At 39.3% G+C, this 12,247-nt stretch overlaps 1 protein-coding gene across 4 annotated transcripts in view; it reads right to left on the bottom strand.

The window, feature by feature from the left end:
* LOC137645615 (6-phosphofructo-2-kinase/fructose-2,6-bisphosphatase-like) overlaps positions 1-12,247 on the bottom strand; it is a 57,616-nt gene that overhangs the window by 30,064 nt on the left and 15,305 nt on the right. For all 4 annotated transcript variants that reach the window (XM_068378418.1, XM_068378419.1, XM_068378420.1 and 1 more), the window contains exons 3-6: positions 11,123-11,248; positions 10,082-10,242; positions 9,530-9,664; positions 1,376-1,529 (exon numbers count right to left, since the gene is read on the bottom strand). In XM_068378418.1, the coding sequence (XP_068234519.1) occupies positions 1,376-1,529; positions 9,530-9,664; positions 10,082-10,242; positions 11,123-11,248 (576 nt within the window). The remainder of the gene's footprint in view (positions 1-1,375; positions 1,530-9,529; positions 9,665-10,081; positions 10,243-11,122; positions 11,249-12,247) is intronic.

Raw genomic sequence — 12,247 nt, 5'->3', positions numbered from 1 at the left:
GTGAATTCATTTTCCATGAACACTATAAAGGGAAAACGGACAAAAATTATGATGATGATACAACCAACGTACTTCTGAGTGTTTAGAAAACTCTATTGAATGAGTGTCAAATGTTCTTCAGAGCTAAAAGTTGAACAGCACCTCATGCAACACATTAGCAAAGGGAGAAAAAAAAAGCATCCAAGTATCAACTTCTTGCATATCAATCCTGCTCTAGATGCTGCCTATTGATCCTGTATAATTGTATATCATCTCCCTAAAAGATAAAAAAAAAAAAAAAAAAAAAAAATGTCCCATATTGATGTGGAACTTTCTGCTTATGGTTGGTACAGCTGGACTTGTAGCAACTTGTCTCAAAAAGTAGAGGATTGAACTAGGAAAAAGTGACTCATGAGGTGCCATGATAAATAAGGTATCCACCATTGATATTTGCATGCTTTACTAGTCTGTACTTCACTATTTTGCTGGAATCTTGAATATTCAATAGAAATAGATAATAGCCTCCCATCCATCAGTCCCAAAAACTTTTTGGTTCAATTAGGAAGAATTTAATTTCCCCAATTAAAAAATTTAACATATTTATTTGAGGAATGCATCTGTGCCCTCACAACTTGCAAAAACTGCCTCAACTCAAAACACTCCTTGGTATTACAGAGCAGCTTGCCTCTCCACAGAGTTTTAGGCTTTAGAGTACTGACATCTGTGCAAGAAAAACACTTGGGGATGATGTCCTGCTACCATAGCCGATGTCAATCATATACAACAATAGTTTAGTATTCTTGCTTCTGCCAAACATTGCTAGTTTTGGATGTGAAAATACAAAGTAAACAAATAAAATCATTGATACACACAAAAAGAATTATCACAAATCTACTCATCAATACACATTAAAATTTACAATTTTCATATCCTTAAATTTGCCTAGCACATATCATTTTATACCTGTGTTTTATGTAGTATCTATTTACATTTTATTCTCGCATTTTTGGCAGAGGTAAGGTCACTAATGTATGAAAAGGCTTATGTGCAAGACTATAGCTATGTATTGGAGGCCTTGTAGGGTGCAATATAACAGCTAGTTATATTCACATTAATCCTTCTTTTACTAGCTGCATTGCCTTTCCAGCATTCCTTCTAATCTTTTCCCAACTAGCTATCCAACTACTTAAATTTTACCCTGTAAGTGTTTCCATCTCATTTAAACTTAGAAGAATATGCCAATATAAATTACATGACTCATTAATGCTGCCAAATAAATATTTGTGAAGGATTCTCTAAAGTATTCAACAAATGGAAAAATGGGATCTAAATAAATTCAGTTAAGAAATCAAAAATTCATGGCAGCAAAAAAAGAAAAACTGATTTCAGACATTACCCGTATTGTAAACTTTCATGAATGAAAGGTGATCTTCTTTTTCTTCATCAAGCGGCTGATACTGCTTCACATAATGCTCAAGCCTATGAAGGAAGTCCTCCAGAGCTTCTTCGGAAGTCATCCCTTGATAATCTGGGCTATTAATCTTCACTTCCTGAAAGCACAAATTTTATCTAGCCACAAATATTTCCATACAATACGATAAAAACTCCCAACTTTAAATTCCTGGAATTTCCAAAATTGAATTGAAATAAACTCCATTTTTATCAAATATTTTAATATTTTTAGAAAATCAAACATTAAAATTTTTTATTTTTCAATAGAATACAATAAAAACTACCAACTTCAAATTCCTGAAATAACCAAACTGAATTAAAATAAACACTTTCTTATCAAATATTTTAATATTTTTAGAAAATCAAACACTAAGTTATTTTAGTAACTTTCAATTTTGGACAGTACTAGGACTATCCAAAAATAATACTACAATCTGACCATGGCAAATATATATTGAACTTCTAACATTATGTAGTACAGAAATTCCAAAGTACAATATCTGTAACAGTAGCCTGCATTACCAGTCCTCCATTTTTTATATTTTCACGAGAAAAACCCCTTCATTTCACTAGAAAGTGATACGTTATCTTTTACTAATTTTTCTCTACTCGTGATTTAAAGCATTCATATATAAATAAAAAGGGGAGGAGAGTGGGGAATTATATTAATTCTGAGCAATATTGAAATAATAAATGTCAATATAAAAATGAAATATGTTATTTTTATAATAAAATAAATTTTTGAATATACTTACCCGGTGATTATATAAGCTGCAACTCTGTTGCTCGACAGAAAACTCTACGTTAAAAATCCGCCAGCGATCGCAATGCAGATAGGGGGTGTACTTCAACAGTGCCATCTGTCGTGCAGGTACTCAGTACTCAATGTAAACACAGAACTCAATTTTCTCCTCGGTCCACTGGGTCTCTATTGGGGAGGAAGGGAGGGTCCTTTAATATATAATCACCGGGTAAGTATATTCAAAAATTTATTTTATTATAAAAATAACATTTTTCAATATTAAACTTAGCCGGTGATTATATAAGCTGATTCACACCCAGGGGGGTGGGTAGAGACCAGCAATAATTGTTTACATTATTATGAGCTAAGGATTTTTTATTTCATTTTAGCAGTTATTCAAAATAACAAACATAAAATAAATAAGTACCTGGTAAGGAAGTCGACTTGAACAATTACTCTGCCTTTTTAAGTACGTCTTCCTTACGGAGCCTCGCGATCCTCTTAGGATGCTGAGCGACCCCTAGGAGCTGAAGTATCAAGGGTTGCAACCCCTACAACAGGACCTCATCAAAACCTCTAATCTAGGCGCTTCTCAAGAAATGACTTTGACCACCCGCCAAATCACGTAGGATGCGAAAGGCTTCTTAGCCTTCCGGACAACCCAAAAACAATAATAAAACATTTCAAGAGAAAGATTAAAAAGGTTATGGAATTAGGGAATTGTAGTGGTTGAGCCCTCACCCACTACTACACTCGTTGCTACGAATGGTCCCAGAGTGTAGCAGTTCTCGTAAAGAGACTGGACATTCTCAAGATAAAAAGACGCGAACACTGACTTGCTTTTCCAATAGGTTGCGTCGATTATACTTTGCAGAGATCTATTTTGTTTAAAGGCCACGGAAGTTGCGACAGCTCTAACTTCGTGTGTCCTTACCTTCAGCAAAGCTTGGTCTTCCTCATTCAGATGGGAATGAGCTTCTCGTATTAACAGTCTGATAAAATAGGATAAAGCATTCTTTGACTAGGCAAAGATGGTTTCTTAACTGAACACCATAAAGCTTCAGACGGGCCTCGTAAAGGTTTAGTTCGTTTTAAATAGAACTTAAGAGCTCTTACAGGGCATAAGACTCTTTCTAGTTCATTTCCAACCATACGATAAGTTTGGAATATCGAACGATATTGGCCAAGGCCGAGAAGGCAGCTCGTTTTTGGCTAGAAAACCAAGTTGTAGAACATGTAGCCGTTTCGGATGAGAATCCGATGTTCTTGCTGAAGGCATGAATCTCACTGACTCTTTTAGCTGTGGCTAAGCATACCAGGAAAAGAGTCTTTAAGGTGAGATCTTTCAGGGAGGCTGATTGTAGCGGTTCGAACCTGTCTGACATCAGGAATCTTAGTACCACGTCTAAATTCCAACCAGGTGTAACCAAACGACGCTCCTTCGTGGTCTCAAAAGACTTAAGGAGGTCCTTTAGATCTTTATTGTTGGAAAGATCTAAGCCTCTGTGACGGAAGACTGATGCCAACATGCTTCTGTAACCCTTGATAGAGGGAGCTGAAAGAGATCGTTCTTTCCTCAGATATAAGAGGAAGTCAGCTATTTGAGTTACAGAGGTACTGGTCGAGGATACGGATACTGACTTGCACCAGTTTCGGAAGATTTCCCACTTCGATTGGTAGACTCTAAGGGTGGATGTTCTCCTTGCTCTAGCAATCGCTCTGGCTGCCTCCTTCGAAAAGCCTCTAGCTCTCGAGAGTCTTTCAATAGTCTGAAGGCAGTCAGACGAAGAGCGTGGAGGCCTTGGTGTACCTTCTTTACGCGTGGCTGACGTAGAAGGTCCACCCTTAGGGGAAGTGTTCTGGGAACGTCTACTAGCCATCAAAGTACCTCGGTGAACCATTCTCTCGCGGGCCAGAGGGAAGCAACTAGCGTCAACCTTGTCCCTTCGTGAGAGGCGAACTTCTGCAGTACCTTGTTGACAATCTTGAACGGAGGGAATGCATATAGATCTAGATGTGACCAATCTAGGAGAAAGGCATCTATATGAACTGCTGCTGGGTCCGGGATTGGTGAGCAAAATATTGGGAGCCTCTTGGTCATCGAGGTTGCGAAGAGATCTATGGTTGGCTGGCCCCAGGTGGCCCAAAGTCTCTTGCATACATCCTTGTGGAGGGTCCATTCTGTTGGAATTATTTGTCCCTTCCGACTGAGACAATCTGCCATGACATTCAAGTTGCCTTGGATGAACCTCGTTACTAGTGATATGTCTAGACCTTTTGACCAGGAGAGGAGGTCCCTTGCGATCTCGTACAACGTCAGAGAGTAGGTCCCTCCTTGCTTGGAGATGTACGCCAAAGCCGTGGTGTTGTCCGAGTTCACCTCCACCACTTTGCCTTGAAGGAGAGACCTGAAGCTTTTCCAGGCCAGACGTACTGCCAGTAGCTCCTTGCAGTTGAAATGCATTGCCCTTTGAATCGAGTTCCATAATCCCGAGCATTCCCGACCGTCTAATGTCGCACCCCAGCCTACGTCCGATGCGTCCGAGAAGAGAACGTGGTTGGGAGTCTGAACAGTCAGGGGAAGACCCTCTCTTAGGTTGATATAGTCCTTTCACCAAGTCAGACAAGACTTTATCTTTCCGGAAACCGGGATCGAGACCGCTTCTAGCGTCTTGACCTTTGTCCAGTGAAAAGCTAGATGGTATAGAAGAGGACGGAGGTGTAGTCTTCCTAGTGACACAAATTGATCCACGGATGACAGTGTCCCTACCAGACTCATCCACAGCCTGACTGAGCAGCGTTCCTTCTTCAGCATCTTCTGGATGGATAGCAGGGCTGGGGGCTGATCGTCTTGTTCAGCAACGTCCTCATCAGAGGGTTCCTCATCCGAAACTGATGAGGAAACGGCAACGGAGTGGGCAACGTCTGACTCGCTGAATCCGGTCGCACTGGTGGATGCGTGACGGAGCCGGACGCAATATCATGGAACTGCTGCACAGTCTGTGAACTGTCAACAACCATGGGTGCGCGAGGAAGTACAGCGTCAACCCGAAACTGTCTAGACCGTCTGGGTTGTGCAGTCAACACCCTACCGGGTTGCTGAGGTTGACGCACTGCGTCACAACAAGTCACCTCTGCTGGTTGTTGAACGTCCTGAACGTCAACAACCACCTCCGAGCGTCGCTTAACGTCAACGTGCGGCTGGCAACCCACACTGGGTCGCATCGGTGGAGGAACCACCTCAACTGGCAGACACGAGTAGGTTACCTCAGCGTCAACAGGGCGCACAACCGACCGGTTGGAAGGTTGTTGGCCAGAAGGAGGAACCACCTCAACTGGCAGAAGCGAGTAGGTTACCTCAGCGTCAACAGGGCGCACAACCGACCGATTGGAAGGTTGTTGGCCAGAAGGTTCTTCTCCGCATTTAAGTCCTCTATCAAGGACGCAAGCTTGGACTGCATGTCTTGCAGCAAAGCCCATTTAGGGTCTACGGGAGCAGGTGTGGCAACAGACGGGGTTAGCGACTGAGGCGGAACCGTTTACCATCCCTGAAAGCCTTGTTATGTGTGACATAATAGTACAGCAAAACTTCAAAGGCTCGACAAAAGCTGAGAAGTTGACCTGTAAACAACTTGGAGCGTCTCCTGGCTAGGCGCCAGGGCGAGTCTACCAGAATTGAGAAGTCTATCTGGGCAGAGGCATGAACTCCCAAGCCGAGAACTTCTCTCGTGTCATATCAGACTCTCGCTCTATAAGCCAGTTAAAAAGAAGGGAAATCAAAGGCTGTATCCCTAAAACTCCTCCTGGTGCAAAAACCAGTCGCCTAGCCAACGTAACGCTCTCTAGGAGAGCGAGAGAGCACTAGCTTAAAAACAACGGCTTCGAAGTAGCTAGGCCTAGTGTAAGTTCTGACGTTAAGGCGAACGAGGAGCAGCAGTTACAAGATCCGGACGAAGGTCCTTAAAAAAAAATCCTCATGATTTAATTAAAGTCCATAGGAGGCTAAGCAGCTTAAGGCTCCTCTCCATCTGACAGAGTCCTCAAGGGAATATCAGTAGGAGGGAGAACAGCAACTTCCTCATCTACAGGAACCTTGTCCGATAAAAGCTAGGTTACCTCAGTGAGTCTCTCACTGGTGCATTAGTAGCAGACCAGAAGGCAATGTCATGTAACTGCTTGACAGTCTGTGAACTGTCAACAACTGAACTGTCAACCACAACAGGTGTGTGAGGACGTACAGTGTCCACTCGAGACTGCTTTGACTGTCTAGACTGAGCAGTCAAAACAACTCTAGAATGCGGAGGTTGACGCACCGCGTCAAAACAAAACAACTTAGACTGTTGTTGTACCTCGTGAACGTCAACGGAAGGTTCCGTGCGTCGCTGAACGTCAACATGCGGCTGGCAGGGTACACTGGAACGCATGGGTGGCGGGACTCTCTCAGCTGGAGTGCGGCAGAAGGTCGCCTCAGCGTCCACAGGACGCACAACCGTGGTTGGTTGTAGGCTAGAGGTTGGTGCAGTGTCAACCTTCTCCGCACGAAAGTCCTGCATCAATGACGTTAACTGAGACTGCATGGTCTGCAGCAAAGACCACTTAGGGTCTACAGGAGCAGGTGCGGCAACAGACGGTGTGACTGCCTGATGCGGTACCGCTTTGCCTCTCTTAGGAGGTGAGCAGTCGTCGGAAGACTGCAGCGAGTCCGAACTGACCCAGTGGCTACAACTGGGCCGTTGGACTTGCGCGGAAGGGACCGACTTGCGCTTAATAAGCCACGAGACCTTGGTCCATGGTTTCTTACGAGAAACCTCTTCCGCAGACGAGGAATAAAGGGCTCTCTCGTCTTAGAGTGGGTGGGGCGATCTTGGGTAGATACGCCCGAAACCACAGAGGGAAAACGTCTGTTCGTTGATCAAGGCCTCTCGAACCCATAAGTCGTTCGACATTACTTCTCCCCTGGGCTTGGGAGTTTGCAAGAGGTCCCGGACTAGGTGAACGACAGGCACGAACAGACGAACCCTCGGACGCAACACTGTAACACTTTGCGCATATCACTTTATCGATTTTCTGTTTTGCACTTATTTCACTGAAATCGAAACTTTTACTGATTTCTACCTGAAACACGCAATTCTACCCTTCATTAAAAGGTAGTAATTGCGAAATCAGTCGTAAAATGCAGCTCATTAATACTAGCAAAAAAAACAGAAAACATATATTAAGATAAAAAATTCAGTGGCTGGGAAAGAGACTAAACGCTAGTTCATATAAACTACGTTTTCAATCTCTCACCGCACATAGCCTGGGGACAAGAATAAAAACCTAGAAACGTTTTACCTTCCTCCCCGTACAGAGACTAGGGACGAGAGTAACACGAGAACAACGTTACCCGCTTGAACGGAACGTTTTCTCTCCTCTCTCTCCCTCCGTCTCTATCTCTCTCTCTCTTTCTCTCTTGATTTCGCACCTAAGAGAAGAGAAGAGCCCAATTATATATCGTCAAAAAAAACATGTTATTTGACTAAAGGAAAAAACTGAAAGGTTTTCCAAATAAAAAGTTCCTTTAATTTAGAATTTAAAACATTTAAGCTAAGAAAGAATGAACAAAACGTCAGAATCGATTTACTCTTACTGCAAAGTGAAACCGTGATACACTCTTTCTCTATCGTAACGATAGAGCGCATGTTGAACGTCCTGAACGTCAACAACTGCGTAGTCTAAACGTTAGTTCATTTTTGAAAACAGTACGAAGACTATCAAAGAAATTCTTTCATAAAACATTACATTTAAAAAGTTTTAAATTCTTTAAAGGCTAAATACGATATAACGGGCTCAACGTTGATTAACTTCGGTTCCAAGTTAGGACCGCCTACTATCAGGAAAGGTCGCATATAAACAAAACATAAAAATTTATTTTTATATGTTTATAATAAATGGAAAGTTAATCGAAGAGGCCTAATAAAGGCGGAGAGATATAAATTATATAGATCTATAACGTGTTAAGCAAAATTACTAAAAACCTAAACACACTTCCGTCTAAGGGAAGGGTCGGCCATTTAAAAGTGAAAGAGAGTCCATACTCTCTTTGTCACCATAATTAAATCTATCCAAAACGAGTTCAAGTTTTGAGATGAAGATAAAACACCTGCATAGCGAAAGCTCAAAACTAGAATAGTGTACTTCACCAAATAGTTGTGAAAACAAATCCAGTTAGTAACAGCGAATTAGTAGGTCTTGCCGGTAGCCTGACAGAGAGAAAATTGAGTTCTGTGTTTACATTGAGTACTGAGTACCTGCACGACAGATGGCGCTGTTGAAGTACACCCCCTACCTGCATTGCGATCGCTGGCGGATTTTTAACGTAGAGTTTTCTGTCGAGCAACAGAGTTGCAGCTTATATAATCACCGGCTAAGTTTAATATTGAAAAATTTCCATGACTACACCGATACTTCATTGTTTATTTCTGCATTTAAAAGGATACAGCAATCTTGGGAATTAAATTGGAGAGTAAAGAACACCATGTGAAAAACAAGAATTTCAAACCCTAATTTAGCTTTGAATAAAATGCAATTGATTTGGAAGTGCCAGCTTCAAGTATCCACTGGGGACCACTATACCATCAACTTGCCATGGCCCTCAAGGAAAAGTGTATCAAGGGAAAAGAGAATCAATAAAGAACATGATTCAGGTTAACAAAGTCGTGATAGCTAACGTAACGTACCACTGACCAAAGTGGAGAAGAAAGGGGAAGTATTACTATTTTTAAAAGGTAAGTATGGAAAGAATAGATCTTAAAATAAAAAAAAAAAAATCTTCATTTTGATGAAAATTACTTTCAAGTAATAAAATGCTGAATTATACACTTCCCGGGTGGAAGGACAGTTACTGATTTATGAATTTTGGCTCTAAAGCCCAACACTGAGGACTAGGAAGCAATTCAGCACCCAAATAAAAATGAGTAAAACCCCTGCAGTGACACAATTAAGTAAAATTTAAAAGGGGTTGTACAGCAATAAGGAAAAAAGGAAGCAGTTACAGAGGTAAAACACAAATACTGTAAAAAAGCAAGTGGAGCAATGGGTAGAAGGAAGACTGCTAAGACCCTTAAGTAATGCCTAAAGTACACCACATCAGGTGAATTAAAGACATTTCCACTTTAGGGTAAAAACATGTGAAAGTAGAGGTAGTGATATGTTGCAGTAGATATACATCAAAAGAGAGGGGATAGGATGGTCGATCTCTTTTGGTTGCGCAAATTCAAGAAAGAACTTTGTCTTTACTTTCTATCTTACGATGTATGATAGACATTAGTTATTATATTCAGAAGCTCTTTTGACAACAAGAATTTAAACACTTACCCGTATGTTGGACTCGACTATCGAAGGATCATCACAAATTGATTCTACGTAAAACAACTTGTAGTTCATTTTTTGAACAATAATATCGAATATCATTCGACGACGCATCATAGTTGTGTTGGTGGCATCAAATACCTGAAAAAGAACAACCATAAATAATTTCTACATAAAAATATTCTTTTCACAAGGCTATGGTAAATCAGTAAGCCACTTTCAGTTTTATATACGGACTGATTTTCCTATGAGGGAAGTTTCATAAAAAAAAAAAAAAAAAAAAAAAAAAAAAAAAAAAATGCTGTACTGGAAAATTCACAGATTTTTTTAACAAAGTTTTTAAAAAAATATAAAGAACAAGATTCAAAATTAATCAGTTTTGGGGTATAAATTGTCACATATAATAGTTTTGCCTAATGAACAAAACATTTCAACATTAACATTCTATGGCAATTTAAAATGAGAATAAAAAGATATCGACTCCAGTACTGCCATAAATTATGAACGACATAGAAAACTACCTCTATACAGAAGGAATATACTGTATACTGTACTTACTGCTACTTCTCCACTATTATCAAGCCATTCACAAACATCATCTAAGGCATCCATGGCACATCGATTTCTCAAGGCCATGGCTTCCTCATTGTCGCTACGGAAAAAATTGTGATTTTTATATTTCTGCGTTGCTCGTCGGCGATATTCACCCAGGTTGAATACTGAAAAAAAAATTTATTTACATTTAAGTGCTTTCAGAGATAAGGTTAAAAGGTAATGTAAAAACACTAGTTCTCTGTAGATGAAAATGACCAGCAAATATTACATAAAGCCTAAAGTGAATTTTAACAAAATTTATTATTTCAATACTTACCTGGGGTTCATGGTAAGTCTTCTGCTGGTTTCCAGATTTGTTTATGTGCTAAATATTTAGTGAATATGCTCTTATCAAAGGAATAAGGTTCTCATTCTGTTTGTGTCACGTGTCAAGGACACTGAGATTTAAAATGTACATATTGTATTTGGTAGATGTGGAGTTCCCAGATACACTTATTGATGATTATGTCAAGCTAGTATCTAAACAGGTTTATGATAGGGATTCTATATATAAAAGGAAAGGCGATTCTAAATCCGGGGAAAGTTCTAGTTGATTTGCGGCAATTTGGAAATTAGTATTTAAACTGGTGGTTAACTGTCAAATGTTTGTAGAGATTGACAGGCTTCAATATCACCTTTGTGTTTATGGAAAAGTTTGTTTCATTCATGCAACAGAATAAAGCTCACATTTACAAAATCTAAAGAGAATTAGGCAGAGTCTATACGATACTAATCCTCAATTCACATAATAATTTTGCAAAAAATTTATCCAGGATAAACAATGCTCTCTAATCCACAACAAGAAACACGCCGACTGACTTGGTTACCAACGAATGCTGTTGTGAGTGATTTGAACAGATCTGATAGTTTGAGTCGAAGAAAACTTTTCATTTTTCTTGTCGTAAGCTTGCTGTTTAAAGATTAAGAGCATCAGAATATTAGGGAAAAATCATTGAAATCATTCATTTGCCAAACAGTACCGTACAAAAGGCTGTTTTATCTCACCTTTTGTTTTAATTCCAATCCAATTAAGATAACGTGTAAGTTTTTTGGCCATATAAGTCTTCCCTCTTGCAGGTAAACCCACCATCACAATAACATGGGGAGTATTGACAAAGTTGGCACGTTCCCCTGAAAGTAAGCAAAATAAACAATTATACATTATGCCAATGTATTTCTCAACAAAACAGGGAAACTATGATTCATATAATTCAATTAAATTATGTTGCACAATTCATTTAGGCTAGAGGCACAAGGAGGCATGAAAGCTCTAAATCTACCATTAAGTCATGACCCTCCAAACTGTTTCCCTTTTCAACACAACATTTTCCACCTCAAAAACCTTACACAATATCTCATACCATACACTATTCAATCAACGTGAATTCTCAATCTTTCAATTACGATGAACACATTATTGTTAAATCCATTATGAAGTTCTGTACTTTTATAAGTAGATAACAGTGATGAAAAACTAATTTTAACATAGAATACAAGTCTTTGAATATTTACCAATGATGACACTTGCACTTTCAAACTGATGCCTTTTCTACAATGAAAATTAATGATACCGCAAAGACTTAAGTACTTCTTACAATAATTATGAGACTTGTACACATGTAAATATACCAGCAATGGATTACTGTATAGAATATCAATGTTTCAACAAATTTTAATTGCTTTGCATGTTTTCACTTTCTTTGGTACTCTTGGAGAACTTCAAGAAGTACTTAAATTATTATGCTTTCAATGAACAATAGCTGTATTAAAACTATTAAAAAAACACACACAGAGTATACAGAAGCTAAGTTTTAGGAACAAATATATTATACTGTACAGTAATTAGGTACACTCCTATATGAATTTACAACCTTTTAAATTTTCCAAGAATTTCTTATATTTTCTATGTTGTGCAAGCTGTCAAGAGTAAGGGCTTTTCATGATGCAGTCAACTGAAAATGTCTGTATTTAACCATGTATAGCTGTAAACTATACAGGCAATAAATTACAAGAAATGCAAATTGCAGGAGATGAAATTTTCAAGAAAGCACAGCTGAATATTTCATGTCACATCACGACGAGGGATTAATACATTACATATCCTTTACTCGTAATTCATATTGCTGTACT

The sequence above is a fragment of the Palaemon carinicauda genome, chromosome 8 (genome assembly GCF_036898095.1).
Source record: "Palaemon carinicauda isolate YSFRI2023 chromosome 8, ASM3689809v2, whole genome shotgun sequence".
In the NCBI taxonomy this organism is placed as follows: Eukaryota; Metazoa; Arthropoda; class Malacostraca; order Decapoda; family Palaemonidae; genus Palaemon; species Palaemon carinicauda.
The sequence above is the reverse complement of the archived record's forward strand: the minus strand, read 5'-3'. Positions and strand labels throughout refer to the sequence as shown.